The 18732-nt window shown below is 43.4% G+C and overlaps 1 protein-coding gene across 4 annotated transcripts in view; it reads left to right on the top strand.

Moving 5' to 3' along the window:
* The window catches only part of sfswap (splicing factor SWAP), a 95917-nt gene that overhangs the window by 12408 nt on the left and 64777 nt on the right, over positions 1-18732 (top strand). For all 4 annotated transcript variants that reach the window (XM_081719034.1, XM_081719033.1, XM_035527152.2 and 1 more), the window contains exons 8-11: positions 5026-5311; positions 5468-5629; positions 5807-5900; positions 17895-17979. In XM_081719034.1, the coding sequence (XP_081575160.1) occupies positions 5026-5311; positions 5468-5629; positions 5807-5900; positions 17895-17979 (627 nt within the window). The remainder of the gene's footprint in view (positions 1-5025; positions 5312-5467; positions 5630-5806; positions 5901-17894; positions 17980-18732) is intronic.

Consider the following 18732-nt stretch of genomic DNA (forward strand, 5'->3'; position numbering starts at 1 on the left):
AGAGCTCTGCTTCTCTCTCACTGTTGACTTTCAACCTCAGCAACTCCTGGCTTTGCTTTTTAATATTCTGGAATATTCTTTAATTTCAGTGTAGACCCAGAGCCCTCAACTAATAACTTGGTGCATGAGAGAAAGGCAGTCCTGTCCTACTTGGTGTTTAATCATATCTGTAAGCTTGTCGCCTTAATGGGAAATTCGCAATTTCGAATGATAAACATGCCATTTATGTAAATCTTAACAGATGGCAAATACCCGTCTTAGTTACTGTTGCTAGCTCAGTCAAGCTTTCAGGCTAACACCTTTTTCAATCTTCATGAGATTTTAGGCCTGATTACTTGAATCCAGTCTCTAGGATGTGCCTGTCATTACTACAAGGTGATGAAATCACGGAATATATAGTTCTGCATTTTCTGAGTGAATTTGTTGGGGGTTTTTTTTCCTTCTGTGTTTTTGCTTTCGGTTTTGCAGTGGAAACTCACAAACGAGTGCTCCACTCAGGTGGCATAGCCTGGGCAAGGCAATTTCTCTCTCTTACCTCGAGTGGTTTTATGAGGGAAGGCTTGAGGTTGGGTTACCATTCCCAGTAAGGTCACCATTTCAGCATATGGCTTCAAAACAGCTAACGTAACTATGGTGTTCCCACAAGCACTAGTATTATAGACGTCGGTGAGTTCGCTTATGTGTTTTCTCCACAGATATTCTAGCATCAAATTATGCCATTTATTTGCAACTGCTCTTGCAATTCTGTATATCATCATGGCAGCAGCTTAGTCATTTGTTGTTGTTGTTGTTGTTGTTGTTGTTGTTGTTGTTTTCCCAGCTCATAGATTTAAATTGCTCTCATTGTGATGTTTGAACTGGTTGCTATCAACAGCAGCACACACTGAAGCCAACTCACTTCCAAATCCATAGAGCTGTGTGGGGAAAAATACTCCCACATCACAGATTCTGGTTTTAAGAAACCCAGTGAGGGATTACTTCATGGGTCATTTCTTCATTCCTGCAGGAAAGCATTTTGAGATTTGCTCAAGCTGTCCCAGGCTTCCTCATGTTAGTCGTTCTGCCAGTCTCCCGAGTATGCGCTGCACGCAAGTGAGAACTCACCTTTGCATCATCACACTACCTGCCCTGCCCACCTGCTTGACTCTCCGTGGTCAGCGGTTCTCTGCCGTTTTGCACCGCGTGAGCAATTGCTTCCAAATTTAGGAGGCTTTAGTTCTTTCAAGTGCATTTAGTTCTTTATGAAAGGAACTTATTTATTGTTTACATTCTGCTACTGTTTATTGTTGAGCTGTTCAAGGGAGTCAACTTTTAATCTGTGTTCAGTTACTGTTGAAAGCTGCTGCCGTGGTTGCAGCTTTTTTTTTTTTTTTTTTTTTTTCTAATTTATAAAAGCTAAATTAAGTGTTTCTAACATGGGCCCTTTTGTTCCAATCATTCTGTCTTCTCTGGGCTGATATTTTTATTTTGAGACCTGCTGTCCCAGATAAAACTCTGAAACAGGCTGAACTGCATATGGTCCTGTTGCTTTTCTGTTGTCTAAGCTATTGCATTTGCTCTTGTCTAAGGTGGCCCCGTATGAGTCACCTCCAGTCATCGGCATTGTATAATGTTTGTCAGGTTTCAGCTCCATTAGCAACCAATGAGCATTGCATTTGTAGAAAAGGTAGGCTAGGCTTTCCACTCGACTGAACCCACCGTGCTTGTGCTTCTGGAATGGGCCCCTGAGTGGAAGCTGCCGTGTTACTGTACTCCACATGACTAATCCTGCTCAAACAGCACTGTGGTGAAATCCAGCAGCATGGCCTGGCAGCAGAGCCCTCTGAAGCCCAGTCTCTCCCAACCGTCAGCCTCTCTGCCTCAGTAGGAAGACGATTGGAAAGATTAGCCTCTGTTGCTGAAACACAAGTGGGTTTTTTTTTGACTGAGCTGAATTGCAGACCACACCATAATGGGATGTTTATTGTTTGTTTGTTTGTTTGTTTGTTTTTCTCCTTTTATCTGGTGGAGCATTGAAGTGGTTGGCTTGTGTGCTGTCTGGATTTACTGCGTCATGTATCATTCTCTGCAGGGAGACCTGCACTATAAAAACACTTTAAACATGCTCTCACAACCATAGGCTGTTGAGGAAAGTACTATGACAATAGCAAACAGAAGGATTTGTAAAAGTATAGTTTAGGAACTAATCTTGAAGAAATTTAGGTGCCAGTTTCTAGTGCAGAATACCCTAGCGTTAAAGGGTATTACACGCTTTAATGCTATTGCACTAGTGTTAGAGTGCAATAGAATTACAACACAGCTCCCCCCCCCGGCGTATGTTCAGCGTAGCGTAAATGTAGCCATGTACACAGCCTAACGCTCCTTTCCTCCCACTGGTGCACCTCTGTTATATTTGCCATTGATGTGAGACTGCAGTTGCAAAGCTGAGCTAGCATGAACGAGCAGAGGGCAGCCGTGCAGCTTGCCTGGGTGTGAGGCACAGACTCGGAGACACCCTGCTGCGATGCCGTTAATGCCACCGTGGGCCCATTTCAGTCAGATTCTGATTACTCTCATTTGAATCCTTTACGTCCAGTTCTGTACCTTTAAGGTATGTTGCTTGTGCAGCAAGCTGGAAAGTGTTCCAGAAGATTTGGATTTGAAACCCCAGGTGCCTGCCAGTTTACATGGTTGTCTCAGATACTGTGCGTTCTGATGTATTTTGTAATGATGACAGCTACAAATTACAGCATTTGCATATTTTTTCACAGACAAATAACATTGTGGCTGAAAGCTAAACTGCCCTCAATTCGAAACTTATCAGACTTAGAATGCTATACACTTGGTACAATATAGTGCTCTCATGGAGCCAATAAAACATGGTGTCTAAAAAAACAAGCAAGCAAACAATTACATTTTAAAAGAAAAGGTTTATTTCATGTTGGAAATTCACCATTTGAAATCCACGCGAAATGAACTTTAATGAGTGTTCTGATGATTTTTGCACATGTATTGATATGCAGTGAACAACATAGTAATTCATGTTGTGTATGGCATGTTAACATGCACCCTTCTAGGCTTTTTGTGAACAAAAACTGAAAACTGCCAAACTGGCAAGTGGCAGCAAAAACCTCAGATCCTGTATGTCTTGAGCTATACCTCAGCTGATGGATTTTCCTGACTCCATTCCTCGTTTCCTTTCCTCCTTTCCTTGTTGCTGGAGGGTGGGTTGAACATTATTGTCCTTGGTGAGGCATTTTTTATGAGGAATTGAACTTTTACCAGGTGATTTAGGTACTTGCAGAAATGGCACAAGTGTTCTTGCAGTGACCGTTCTTACATGTTGATGACCATGTTTAGCTTGATGATGCTCGGAAAGTGCATCACTCCATCACAGGCCTCATCCATTAGCTATAGTGGACTTGCTGATAAGTGCCACACTCGTATACCTTCCATGCCTAGGAAAACTCCCTAAATGGATAGAGAACTGAAGAATACAGGAGAAGGAAAACTGACTTGGGTTTGTTGTCTGGGGGCCTGAATAGGACAAATCAGTCATGCAGTTCAAGGGATATCAGCAGGGGCTTCTGAGTTCTAAGGCTCAGCAGTTACATGCCGTGCACAAACCCTTGCTCATCTATAGCAGAAAAAACAGAAACCTTCCATTCACTGGGCAAGGACCTCCGTTACTGTGTCTTTTGACATCCATTTCCCATTACTGTAGACTCTACAGACTGTACCCTAACTCAACACAGTTGTACACATATTGCACATTTCTATACAGTACTCTCTCTGTGAAGCACACAACTGTACTGTTACAAAGAGATGAAGAACTTGGCTGCATAAGTATCACATCTTTCTAGCACATCTCAGATGGCATGAGGTAAGCTTGCTTCATGGATTTCCTTTCCTTCTCTGGGTAATATTGCTGTTGGATATAGAAGCGTTGTGGGTTTTTTTGGACGCTTCTCTACACTATGCTGGCAACTTCAGCCTCTTATTTTAGCGTGGTGTCGGTTTTGTCCTGTAGCATCTCATCATCTCTGAACCGTGTAGGTCTGTGCTTAAACATGGACTCCTTTAGTTGCATGTCCTGCAGGTGGATGTTTTCGCCCACTCTCCTGCTCTCAGCCCCGGAGGCTCTCATGATCTGGGCTGCAGGGAAGCGGCTCTGCTTGGGCCGCGCTCTCCGTCATGCCTTCCCCAAACTCACGCCCTGCTTTCTTGCCTCATCAGCCATTATGGCTCTTATTTTGTTTGACATAGGCTGCCTTCCTCTTTCTCTGTTTCTTCCCCTCCCTCTTGTGCTAGTTGGAGAGCTGAAGGAATGCAAAAATAAAACTGCCCACGCTTGTTCAGGTGAAGACTGTTGTAGTTCAAGAACACTTGAGTCTTACCAGATTATTAGCAGAAATGGCTAATGTGTTCTCATAGTGACTTGAAGCAAAAAAGAATGTTATCCTTAATGGATTTCCTCAAGTGTAGTAGTATATTTCATCATATGATTGTAATCAATACCTTTCCCTATGTGTACTGTCCTAAAATCTTTCCTCATTACATGGTATTGGAATAAAATGTGTGACAGTATGCAAGATTTTTAAAATGATCTCTTCAGCACAAAAAAAAAAAATCATCTCCTTCACATGAGCTCTATGTCAGCAAGAAAAAGAAGGTCCTAAATATTCTTGGTGGTGTAGACCAAAAGATCACACCCTCAGTTTGCTTTCATTCTGCTCCTGACGAACTGAATTATTAGGACAGTGATCTAGACATGGGTCATTTTAATTTTTAACTTCCATCAGTGTTATTTTCCATCAGAGGCTGAAAATCCAGTTAGTGCAGAGACTTTAGTCCTGAATGAATGTTCTCTCCTCCCCAGCTAACTCATCCTCTCACTCGGCAGAAATGTCACGTTCTATACCAGCATACACATTCCCTAAATGAAGATCCGGCCACTCATAAATCCGCATTTGTATTGATGTGATTTCATGCGCCCCGTGTCGTCGAATATCTAATTTACTCTGCATCTTTACCTGTTTTTCACAGCTAATATGGCTGCAATGTATTATGGGTATTGTATGCTCCCTGATGGTACATACTGCCTGGCTCCGCCTCCACCTGGGATTGATGCCGGTGCGTACTACAGCTCGCTTCCAGCTGCCATGATGCCAACTCAATCTGCATCCGGAGTCCCTCCCCCTCCGGGCACCACGCCCCCCCCCGAGCTTATGCCTACAGCCCCGTCGGCCCCTGCCGCTGCCCCACCCCCTGTGCCTGCTCCGGTTTCTCACTCTGCCCCTGCCAGCGTAACTTCCAGTCTGCCTACCGCCAGGTGTGTAACTGACACCTCTTGAATTTAACCAACGAACTTGATGTCCAGCCGGCCTCTTCCATAAAGCGTGTCACTAATGTCCTCTCTTCCCCCCCCCCCCCCCTCTCTCTCTCTCTCCTCTATTTCCTCTCTCTCCCCTTTCTCATTACCCTTTAGCCCTTATGCTCCTCAGGTTAGCGTTTGTCAGCCTCCTGCTCCTGCTGCTGCCATCATCCCCCCGCCTCCGGACATCCAGCCCGTGATTGACAAGCTGGCTGAGTATGTGGCCAGAAATGGAGTCAAGTTCGAGAGCAGCGTGCGTGCGAAGAATGATCCACGGTGAGCAGCCCTGGCCTGTCCCCACCATAACCCTTTCCTCCATCCTTGGAGTAACTGCACTCCTGTTACAGTGCTCTTCAGTGTCCTAACTCTCTCTGTGTGTGTGTGTGTGTGTGTGTGTGTGTGTGTGTGTGTGTGTGTGTGTGTGTGTGTGTGTGTGTGTGTTGTCCCCCAAAGGTTCGACTTCCTTCAGTCCTGGCACCAGTACAACACTTACTATGAATTCAAAAAGCACTACTTCATGCAGAAAGAAGGCGTAAACTCGACAGAGGTAGCGTCCGTTTCATAACCTCCATCCTTTTCACTTGCTCATTCCCTATGCCTCGCCTGTCCTCCTCTTTCCCACTCCCTTGACTTAAGAGCTTCTCACACAGCAGATGACGGAGGCTTCCTACTCAGCCTGGGTTTCTTCGCTTGCCGTATGATGCGGCAGAGTTCTAGGGCTTTTCTTGGGGCAGGTGACATAATGGCTTTCCCGTCTCGCATCATAACTTGTGGCAGCAACAACAATGCTGAGCACTGCCAGCTAGTTCTGCTCCAGCGTGAAGTACGCTGTCACTATAATGGCAAACGTGACAGATGGGTAAAAGCATGACGAATGGATTTATGTTCAGCATATATGGTTAGGCCATATATTACAGTATATTTTTTTACATTATACAATTTGGTTAATTTACACAACAAATCTACCAGTTAACAGTTGCACAAACAGTATTTTTCATACACATAACCAGATAGACCACACACACACGCACGCACACACACACCCAAATTAATTAATTCAGATATTACACATATTTCCCATTTAGGGTATAATTGCACTTTCCCCTGTAGGCTGCTATCTTTATTTAGGAGTAAAATTGATTGTGGCATAAAAGAGTTCTATCTGTCAGGTCTTGCTTTAGGTACCCTAAAACATCAGTGTGAAGGCTTAACATAACATTCACTGTATAAAACATGAAAGTGGTATAGAAATGTGCTACATTCAAGTCTTTTCATACTCTTTTAGTACGCTGCCTGAAAGCAATGTTCTATAGGCTGGCCCACTATTTCTGGGCAAGTTCAACTAATCTGTTCAGCCTTGCTCCAAGTTCAGTGCAAATGCAACTATACCAAGCTGTAGCAGTGCAAGACATTCAGCGTGTAATTCAGTGCTGCATTACATTCTGAGTCACTGTTGTAAAAAATTAAACCTAAAATCCGGTTGCTGGCTCCAAAAGATCTTGGTCTTGAAAAAGAAACAAATGCAGTACTGAACCTTGTTGCAATGAAAATCGGTATGTAAATTCCACAATAAATACACAGTTATTAATACATAGTAAACCCAAATGAATGTTTCTTTCTGTGCCACGTTTTCCATATAGGATTAATGTTCCTTCCAGGTGAGAACATTACATTAGAATAGATTAGATTTGTCTCCACTTGTCTGTGAACCATGAATGGGCCACCACTTTTTAAAAAAAAAAAAAAAAAAATGGAAAATGAGTGGTTTCAACTGTTTGCATTTGCATCTGAGTGTGACTTCACAAGAACCAGTGCTGTACAACACAGGGATGAACACTACCACACTGCAGTCACTGCACTTTGCTTCTGTAGGTACCGCAAAGCTACAAAATACTGCACAGTGTCCACTCTGCCCCACTCTGTCCCACTCTGCCAGTAAGAGCATTGCTCATTATCATACAAAATCAGTGCCCAGAAAAACACCTTTTGTTATTTTCTTCAGAGTACAGAACATGCCTGTAGAGCACGCTAATTTTCGGGGGAACTATGCTAAAATTGTGAAAATGAGTAAAGTATGTCTGCTTTAATAAGCAGGAATCGTGCTGTTCTGCCTGAACCATGGATATCCACAGCCAGGTGACTTATTTTTCAGCTCCAAATTTGCTAAGTAAGGTTAGTTGGAAATGCCTATAACACATCATTAAATTAGCCCAAATTGACTCTTCAGTTTTCTTTAGCTTTGAACACTCTTGATGTTTCGCACATAGGCGTAAACTACAATTCGGTAATACACAGATTTGTCAACTCTTAAGGCAGAGATCACCTTGCCTGTGCCGCTCTGTCATGCGTCTGCTCCCATTCTAAATGTTCCACGTCCAAAGAATTGTAGCCTGCCATCGGAAAAGCCTTTTAGTTAGTTTCTGTTTGTGTAGATAACCGGATATGGATGGGTATCGCCATGTCCCGGCCTGTCGGATACCATCATTTATTTGTTTAATCAGGTCTTTTGTTCAAGCAGGAGACTCTTACAATTCCATTAGAACTGTGGAGTTCTCATTATATTGGCACTATTTCACCAGGTCGCTTATCTAAGCTGTGTGAGCTGCTCCTGTCTCGTGTGTGCGCACGCGCGTGTTCAGTGTGCTCCTGCCAAATACCAGTTGTACATCTCGACACAACAGAGTGGTTTTTTTTGCATGTGTTCGTCATGGACACGCCGATCTACTGGAGCTTCCTTGTGTCCTCGCTCTCCTTTCTTAAGCTCGTGCTCCTGCCTTGGATTTTCCCGCCGCTTGGCTGGTCCGTTCTCTTCTCTGCACGGATCCAAGCCTGAGGCTCTCCTGCCTCCTGCATTGGTTTCCCACAACCTGTTTCCACTAAGAGAGCCTTCGTGGGTGTAATGTCACTGTGCCCCTTGCCTTAGTGAGAAGCATGTGTTACTGTATTATTTGATTTCGGTGCTCAGTTTTGCCCCAGTTTTTACGAGGATCTCTGGTTGAGCTGCAGAACCGCTCTATGCTAAGGCTGTAACCCTTTGCTCTCACTTGTAGTTAAACTAGCTGTTTGCGTCCGTTTGTGTTCCATTTTACACGCACTAGCATAATTCATACATGCTTGTGCAGCACCATTGACCAGTTACTAGCTGGTTTCTATCAACCCTTTATCAGTCATATGTCCTCAATTAGCATGCATCATACTCTTTTAACAAATTAGTTTCTGTTGCTCTGGGCATTTGCATGTTATCTTGTACAAAAAATGTGTTAAGTCAGTGTGTAGGAAGTTGGCCTAAACTGTATGGAAAGATGGCAGTTGAGTGACAACGGTGCTGTATTCCATCAGTATCCTTGAGTCACTGATGCAGTTAAATTATCAGAAGGAAAAAAAAAAAACAAAACATGATGATAACTATATTGGAAATAATCTCTCGCCCCTCCTTCAAAAAAGAATTTTAAATGCAAATTTGATGCTGCATTCAAGACACCATTATCTAAAAAGCCAAGCAAAGCAGAGGGCCCTCCTACATGATGTTGCCTCCCCCCTCCCCCACCCTTTTGAGCGGGATGGCTTTTAAAGAGGCAAGAAGTTTGCCTGCAATGACTGGTGTGACATTATAAATCCATTATGATCTGTCCATTGGTCATTCCCCCTTCATTAGTGAACAGCAGTTCACCATTCATCCTTAATGGATGGAGACTTAAGATGGACTTAAATGTGTGGCACCAGCTTATAAAACCTTTTATTGAGGGTTAAGTGAGACAGACGAAGAGAGGTTCATAAAATCAGATGCTTTAAGTGCGCCAAGAGCCCCATTTTTATTCTTTGTGAAGAGTAATCGGAGTTAATAGCACTTACAGTAAACAAACGAATGATTTGGAAAGTCAGTCACCGTGGGATCTTGTTGGTTGGTTGTTTTCTGGAGGGAGGAAAAAAAACCATGCTGGTGTTTTGTCGGTTTTGAAGTCATGTCTTGTATGATTGATCGCTCATGGACACTGCATTTGACTTTACACTAATGTGGCCCCTTATAGGCCCTGATTGATTTTCAACTATTAGAGTCAGAAATGCTAGCCAAATTGAAAAAGAAAATGCAATGATTTATGATTAGAAGCAAATCACCTTTGGGTTTGCAGGTCAGTGAGAGCAGTGTTTATTAGAGTGTGGTAATTGTGATTGTGGCATGTGTGTTGTCATAATGAGCTGCTTATACTCTGTGCCATGTCTGGGGGTGTGTTGGTGTGTGAAATGTGAAGCGTATGGTACGCTGCTTGCACATCATTCTTTATATCCCAGCCTAAGGCAGATTAAGTGAGACTGATTTTAAATGGGAAATTGCACCTCTCTCGCTCTCTTGTTCTCTCACTCTCAGAAGAAATAAATGTGTGTGTGAGTCTGTTTGTGTTTGGGTGGGCTGCTCTACTCATGTTGTGCCAGGTAGATTATATTTTGTCCTACCTAAATGCTGCTTTTCTCCTAATAGACTGGACAGTTTGTCAATATTAGATAAATGGCTAAAGCTGAGGTGTATCATCTCAAATTTTGTAAAGTACATTTAGTGTATTTGGATACATTTTATATTCAGTCAGAAAGTTGCATTGATGCACTACTAGAGTCTCTAATCTCTGCGCAGCCACGATTTCTTGTATCAGCTGGTTGAATGGTCAGGTAGTATTGAGTTTGTACTTTGAGTCTGTACTTTGTCAGCATGCACCTTTTGTTCAACATCAGTTATTGTGTGTAGGTAGTCTGCTACAGTGTGCTGTCGTTTTAGGGCCAAATGGCACTGAATAGATCAAAAAATTTATTTCTGAGTCAGAGTGTTCTAAATTGGTGGCCAATTCATTGATATAAATATTGAATTATGTTGGGCTTAAAGAGCATCCTTGAGTCTCTCCTCGCTCCTGAGGAAAGAAAATTGTCCTTTTGTGGTCTTTATACCACACTTAATGTTTGTTGATATGCTTTGCCCTTCAACACTTTTTCGATCTTTGTAAAAATGACCTTTGTGGCAAACTGTATCAAGCTTTTTTTGTTTGTTTTGTTTTGTTTTGTTTTTTGTTTGTTTTTTTGTTTGTTTTTTTGTCAGTTACTTTTTTTTTATCGTGGTTAACGTGTAGGTCAATTAGGGTCTGTAGGATGTTAATATCTGCTATGCGGTGATTTGGTACGAATCCAATCTGACTTTCTCGACAGTGTGCTTCTCTCACTCTTGCTCTCTGTCACTCTCTGTCTTTAGCTCTTACCTCCAGCAATCGCAAGGTCACGTCAGACTTGCAGTGAGAAGTTTGGCATCTTCCCAAACACACAACATGCACACAAAGACAGGGAGGAAGCAAGGGCGTGGGGAAAAGATGAGCCCGATGAAATTAGGATTTACAGAAGTGGAGAAAAGGAAATGAAGAGTAAAGGAGAGAGGAAGGAAAATTGAGGAGTATTAGAGGGAAAATTGGAAGAAATGGACCATTCTCTTCAGTGCAGCAGCGGCAGCCATGTCTGCTTTTATTTGTTGCCTCTCGATGTAATTTCTCTTTCAGAGTCTGGGTGCATTATCCATCCTGCACCACTGCTCTGGGTAATTTCCTCACCTGTCCAGGGCCTCTGAGGCCTAATCTGTGCAATTTTCTAATTCATTTTCAATGTGTCTCAACCTTAATTAGGCATCAGGCTCGATTAAGCACTATGTCAACACAGAGGTGATGTTTTTGGCTATCTAATTCTCCAGGTATCGCACGCGTTCTCCAGCGTCGCCTTGGACTCTTAGGGACGTGGTTCTGCAGTGTCCGTTTCCTTGCCCAGACTCTTTATTCAGGAGCACTCCTGAGAGCTTGACACCTAATTTTCAGGTGTTTTCCGCTTACTTGCTTTTTCGTGCTCACTCACTCTCACACACTCTTGGTCTCTTTTCCACATATGCGTACACACACACACACACACACACACACACACACACAGCAGCAGCAGCTCAGATCTGGGACTTCAGTGGCGTGTTCCACATTTAATATATTAGAGTATGTCTCTGTGCGCAGTGGGAATAGGTTGCATAAGCTCTTTTTTTTTTTTTTTCCCCCCCCCCCATGACAGTAACTTTCACACTTTTTAAAAATGTGAACTATATTTTGAAAAGCATTCCAACCCAGGTAAAGTAAAGACCTACCTAGAAAGCTCAGGTGTTTATTTCTGCTTTTTCCCAATTGTCCTGTAGAAGCTGTGCTCTTTTTAATAATTTGCCTTTATGCAAACGATTAACAAACTGTTAAATGTATCTGTCAGTGTTTTCCTCCTTTTTTTTCAGAATCACTTTTATGCCTACATCTCACAGAAACCTTATTTAAAGAATGAAAATCATGGACCCTATGTCCAGTATGATTTGGTGATCAGTTCTGTTCTTTTCTTTCTTTTGGCAGAACAAAAGTTGAATATTTTGAAGAGTAACACAATCTCAATTAACAGACACAGAAGGCAATGTAAATAAGGATATTTAGAGGCTCTTCATTACATTCCTATACAGTCACTGAACTATACACTGCATAGTTCAGTCGTATCATTTGCATGTTATAAATTCAGTAGGTTTGCTCTCTCCAATCATAGAGGCCTGGTATTATTATTTCCACCATTCTTGTACCAATATCTAGTCTATGAATGATCCCTTCATCTTCACATGCATTAACGGGGCCAGCAGAGGTAGAGGAGCCACCTGGAACTCTCAAGTTTAGCTGAACACATGCAGTTTCACACCAGTGGGCACAGAAGTCAGCTCTTGGGGAAATGATGCATTGGATGCTGGGGAAATGACCAGCATTCACTGCAGGAGTCTGGCCAGTCAATGACCACATGAAGCTTGGATGAGCTTGTGCCCTGGAGAGCATGGTTTAAATGGCCAGTTGTCTTATTTCACTGTGGAAGAGGACTGAACAAGCTATCGTCCTGGAAACAATCAGGATCTGGATCCTGGCCATCTCACCCTCATAGGACTGAGTGGCGAGTCATTTCAGCAGTGACTCTACTCGATGGCTTCGCCTCCTCTGAAGCACTAGGACTGGAGGATTTTGCTTCCTCAGTGTAGTGCCTGTGAAGTTTCGTTTAGTGGGTTGTTTTGAGCTGTGCAGGACCCCTCACCCTGTAACTGCCAGCTTTTTGCCCACAGCCTCTGCTAAATCTCAGGGTTTAGCAGTCAGTTCCCAAGTTACAAAACTGACAGTTTCAGATTCGAGGGTTGGAGTGTGTTTGTCTGAGTTTTTAAACAAACCAGTTGCCGTAGGTGTTTTTAACGTAATGTGAAGGTGCGTATGTTCCAAGATTTTTATAGAACAAAAAGGATGATTTCTTTGATTTTGGAATGTTTGTTTCGTAACGTCTTTGTGGTATGGATGTCTTGTCTCGGATGAACTTCTTTACTTTGTTAGCCTAGTCAGACCCTGTAAGATGTCAGCACCATTTTGAGTCCAGTCTGTGAAGGATGTGGAATATACCACTTGATTTTTTTTTTCCTTTCCTTTCTCGTTGTTTTGTCCATCTCATCCCAAGTGTTCTAGAGTTCTTTAGCTGTTTTCTTCCCTCACATCTATTTTAATCCATCTTTTTCATTTGTTTGTCTGCTTGTTAGTATTCATTATAAATTTCTCATACTGTCACAAGGCCGATTCGTATGACTGCCATGTCATATTCAGCAGTCGTTAATTGCGTCGTTAAATTTCATATTTGATGGCCCAAAAATGTTGTGTAGGTTGAAACACCCTGGCCAGTTGATCTGGAAGGGTCAGTCATATAAATGCCATCTGAGGGCATTTCTTGCTTTCAGAGATCAGTAAATGAAAACATATCAGACTAACATCTGTAGCGGAATTCAGGGCTTCTGATGCAAAGGATTGGGGAAGCAAGCATATAATAAGTTACAAGCAAATTGTTATTATTACAAGTTAAATTGCCATGCATCTTTTATACCAGTGGTTCTCACAAGACCCATTGTCCTGAGAATAAGGGTTGTATAGACTTAGAACGTACAAATCCACAATCATAATGAATTGTTCTTAATGAGTTGCCTTTATGTGCCTAACTGCATTCATCAGTCATTTCTAAGTGCACGCTTTGGTTAGTGCCTAACCCGTTCATCATCAGTTGGTTTCTCACTTCTGGATATTTTTTAGATGGCAAACCATATTCGACACAGCTTTTCCACTGACATTGTCCTGGTTGTTGGACATAGCACTGTTGTATGGGTTTTTACACTACTGAATACCCCTGCTGTGTTGAGTCACTGCCAAAAATACCTAGCTAACAGCAATTCTGGGTTCACAAACTGGCCACTGGTAAATGGCTAGAGGACAACCAATGCAAATTATACATGGCAGTAGACAGACTACAGACTCTAAATGTGCACTTGTCAGATCATTCTAATTAGCTGTGGGGGGGGGGGTCCCCCCATAATGTGGCTATTGTGTGTAAGATGAAGAATTCCTTGTTCTTTTGCTGTACACAGAAAGTAACAATTTCTAGAGTTTTCTAAGTAATTAGAGGCCTAGCTTTCTAAATAGTTTTATCTTGGGGTATGAGTCTTATCTGTGAGTGAGTCATATCACGGGCATGAGTTGGGTATCTGTTGGCACAGAGACAGTGCAGGGCTGTCAGCTTCTTACCACGGGAATACCAATAGACCATTTGGTTCACACATCTGCAGATGATTTTTTTTGTCTGCCTTATACCTTTCCCTCTAATAATCTAGGAACATTACAATTCTTGCATATAAACCACCAAGGAAGACCGTGCTACGTTTTATTGATGTGTTGCCATGAGTGTATTGTGTTTTTTGCTTGGTGCAAGCAAGCGTCAAAACATTGAGAGCATCAATAATGGAATTACTCTATTCCAACGTTGTTAATTGATAATTCTTGCTTAATTATTTATTCAGTCATCTTGCTGTTGGCCAAAATGAGTAAATGACAGGAAAGTGCCTGAGACGGTGATGCCCCGGGGCTTAGGCAATTGCTGCGCTTGGCTTATAAGGTCCTCTGGCAAGGAAAAAAGGCCTGTGAATGCCGCTGCACCCGCATATCATGATTCTTATTTGCAGCCGGAGATTGACAGGCCTTTCCCTGAAGCTCAGCACAGTGTCTGTCATTGAGCCTGGCCCGAAAGGTGCCGTGTGAATGCATGCACACACAGGGCCAGTACTGAACGCTTCCTGCTTCCGGCCATTGGGGCTGGCTGGGGGACCATTTCAGGCTGGAGACTGCCTGCGATGGATCCCCCAGGGCCAGCATGTTGCAGAGCTGTGTGGAGAGCTTTTTTTTTTTTTTGGGCCTCTCCCAGCCCTTGTTCTGTACGTCGTCGTGTGCCTGTGTGCTCTTTCACATTCAAGCTTGCTCCGTTCTGCTTTGAGGTTCTCCGGCACATTAGCACTGTTCTCCAAGTCACTTGATGCTCACACAGCTGGGGTTCATTCAGTGCGGGAGCTCTTTGGTCAGGCTGTGCCCATCTCGCTGAGCCTCCTGTCGGTGTTCATCAGGGAGCATTCACACAGTTACGCTTCATTACAACTCTGCAGCATGAACGCCTTCATCTCACTGTGTTCGACTGGCTGGTCTGCCTGTCACTGTTAATATTTGTTCTTGCTCTTGACCTCTAACGCTTCTCCTCATTGTTCCTGTACAGTGCATACATGCCCCTGTCTCGCTCTTTCCCTCCTGCTCTCTCCTCGTTGCCGTCTGTTAGCCTTCCAGCCATCCGCCCATCTTGCCACTTGAAAGCCCAGTGAGCTGAGCGGTGTAGACCCTTGTTCTTGCCCAGCCTTGGCCTTGCTCCTCTTCCTTCCTCGTCTTTTGTCCACTCCCTACTGCTTAGCTGCTCCCCTTCCTCCATCTTCCCTTTTCTCGGTTCTTCTCCTGCCCTCGTGTGTGGCATAGGGTCTCTTCCTCTTTCCCGCTCTAACCTTTCTCTTCTTTTCCCCTTTGACTTTTCACTTTCTTCCTCTTTTCACGCTTGGTCCTTTTCTTTGCAGCACACGCCATACTGCTCTGCACCACACCTGCCCCCTCTGTGCCAGGCAGGGAGGTAGAGGTTGGTTTACGAAGGCCGGACAAACAATCCCCAAGTGTGCAGAGCAGCCACCGGCCACTGCTACGAGGCCTTGATTATTGTAAATGATCACATTATCCAAGGCCTCCAGGAACTCAGTTACAATTATTAAAGTTATTGCTTGTAGAAACTTGGATGCAATAACAGTCTTTAGGAAACTCTCCCCCTCTCTCTCTCTCTCTCTCTCTCTTCTTTTTCTTTTTTTTTTTTTACTCTCTCCTTTTCTCCCTCCCCCTACACACACACACACACACACACACACACACACACACACACACTCCCTTCCCTCCCTCTGCTTTCTCTGACTCACTCTTGAGCTGATGTACTCATAGTCATGCTTCTCTCTGACTCTGATGTGATGTGGACGGGGACCATCATTGTTCTTTTTCTTTTCCACCGAATTCCAGTTATTGTTCCTTTTTCCTATCTTTGCCTGCTGCACACTCTGGGAGATGAATTCCCAGTAGTCTTGTCATGTAGGTCCTTGCTTGCCACAGCACTGCTGTATCATAGTCACTTTGACACTGCTAAACCTTTTTGGTTTGAAAAGAATAGTGAGGCTTATATCCTCACCTAATCACCAAAGATCCTGGTCCATGATCCAACAAACAATAAAGTTAGTGATATGGAGATGAGTGAGCTGCTTAATCTCCTGCAGCCGTTGGCCAGCTTGTGTTGTTTCCAGCAACAGACTGTGTGGAATTACAGGCGTCTGCTGCTGTTACCACCTCTGTGTATATAAAAAGTGTGTGTGTGTGTGTGTAAGTGCTTAATGCAAGCTTACAGTAGCCTGGTGCGTTAAGATCCGTGTTCTTTAATGAAATTCCCTTGAGTGGCCCCTGTCCTCTCTTCCTTATATTCTCCATGGTACCAATCCTTATTGCCACATGTTTATCCAGCTTAGCGCCCCACGTGCGCACCTGTGTTACGGCTGTGTGGTGCTTCTGATGCTCTGGTTGGACTTTACAGAGCTATTTGCACATCATGGACCATCTGGGCATGGCTGCGTTCTGGCCCTCCTTCTGTTGACTTTCCTCATAAACAGTTTCTTCCTCTCTCTAAAGACCTGCTGTGGTGCCTGCGTAATGGAGTATATGATTTAAAAACGTGAGCCGCACAATATAGAGAGCTCTGGTCCTTCTCCTGCGATAGAGAGCCCCACTCTGGTAGTAGAGTGAATTTGATATTAATGTGGTAATGTAGGATGAAGGTCGAGCACCCAGAGTATCCTCCAGAGCACTAGAGTGATTTAAAACATTAATGAAAACACTCCTGTATATGGGCCATAATATTAAAAAAAAAGGCAGAACCAAACAATGAGAAGCACCAAAGAGCTTTCAGAACTCAAACACATAGAGCTCCCTTTAAGGAACATGAATTAGCACTTTCTCTCACTCTATCTCTCTTTTACTCACTCAGGCGAGTGGCCAGTCACAGATCTAATCTCATGCCTGCTCTCACATCATCATCTGGGGCAGAGATGTTTAGGCTGGCTAATGGCCTTGTGACCTCTCATGCATGGGGAAGAGCTCAATATTCAGACACTTCCTTAATAGAGCTGTAAAATATTGAAAAACCTCTATTAGTGGCATAAATTTACCTTCACTTCATCATTTTTCCATTTGACCTCACTCACTCCTTATTGTCCATTCTTTCTCCCACCCCCCCCGACACACACACACACACACACACACACACACACTAATCTACCTTTCTTGTGCCTTCATGCAGTGGGTATACCTTGAATTAATCACTGGCGTTGCAGTTTGTTTTCTGTTTGATTCTTAGCTGAAGGGTTATGTTGCATTTCCTTTTGGCATAGGTTGCATCATAACTGAGTATTTTGACTGTGAAGAAATGGGATTAAATCCAGTGTATGCAACAGCAGCGCACATTTATTATTGGGTGCTGAGTGGCATTAGATGTCGGCCAGGAGACGGTCAGGAGATAAAGGCAGGGTAGGAGCTGCTGTTTGCTTGGGCACGGAGGCTGCACATCACCTCATGTCCTTCCTGCATGAGAAGTTCTCTAATGCTATGCCGTTTCACTGGTGCTAGGTCCATGCATATAACCTGCACTCTTCAAGGTTTTTCACTTTACTGCAGTGCAATAAAGTAACTGCATATTTCCCCCCTCACTTTGTGACTCTTCTATTCTTGTTCCCTCAAGGTCTTAGTCCTCATCTTTCTTTCGCTCTCTCTCTCTCGTGCACACACTCTCTCTTGCTTGAGCTCTCTCTCTCTCTCTCTCTCTCTCTCTCTCTCTCTCTCTCTCACCACACACACACACACACACCACACACACACACAAGCACACGCCCACGCCCAGAAACAGCACATAAAGTAGCTTCGCGTAAACACACATGGGAGTGTTTTAGGCTTGTCACATCCCTCTGAGAAAAAATGTACAATAAATGGGCATTGTACATTTGTCTTACCAGTGCGGTGACACTCTCATTCTCCTGCTCTTCCAGGGCTCTCTGGGCCACCGTGGTGATGGAGGCACTGCTGCTAACTGCTCCTCTGACAAACAGCCTAATGAGGGCAAACTCATTAAAGGTAAGATCAGGTCATGCTCTTCCGTCAGGCAGGTCACCAAGAGCAGCCAGCTCACCAAGGTTCCTAGAGGGGTGGGTGGGTGGGTGGGTGGGTGTGTGTGTTTGTGTACATCTTATTTTGTGTGAGTGTGTACACACTATAAGGCAGTAGTTAATCTTTTATTAGATAGCCCTCGCATGAACTTTTCTTTTGAGGAGGAGGTGTGGTGAATCTCAAAACATAGCCAAATTGCGATGTAACAGTGAAAATTGGAAAGCATCTGCTTTTGAACACATTTATGTCAGTCCATGGTTCCAGCTGTATTGCCAGTATAATGCAAACATTCTAAATGCTGACTGAATCATTAGCATTGAAAAGTGAGCGTCAAGCATTTTGTTTATGCGGTTTTTAATAAGCTAATCATCTTGAAAATACCATGTTAACAGAATATCAGTAACAACATAATCTAGCATGGAAAACAAGTACTAGGTTGTCAAAACAACACGGGTCTTATTTTTACGAGGAATCCATATTCTAATTTACCTTCTAAAAGCAGGCTTAATAGGCAAGTTTCTCTGTTCCCATTGAGAGCAGAGTTTTAATCGTGATGTTACATTTCTGTGTTCATGTTTTGATTGGCTGGCTTGAAGTACGAAGGAGATATAGGTGAGTGAGCTGAGACAACTAGAGTTTAAGTAGGAGAACGAGACGACTGGCGAGCTCAGCATCACCTTCTATTAATCTGTATGTCATCCTTTTTTCCAAATTGCCCAA

The sequence above is a fragment of the Electrophorus electricus genome, chromosome 8 (genome assembly GCF_041902795.1).
Source record: "Electrophorus electricus isolate QZ-2024a chromosome 8, ASM4190279v1, whole genome shotgun sequence".
Classification (NCBI taxonomy): Eukaryota; Metazoa; Chordata; class Actinopteri; order Gymnotiformes; family Gymnotidae; genus Electrophorus; species Electrophorus electricus.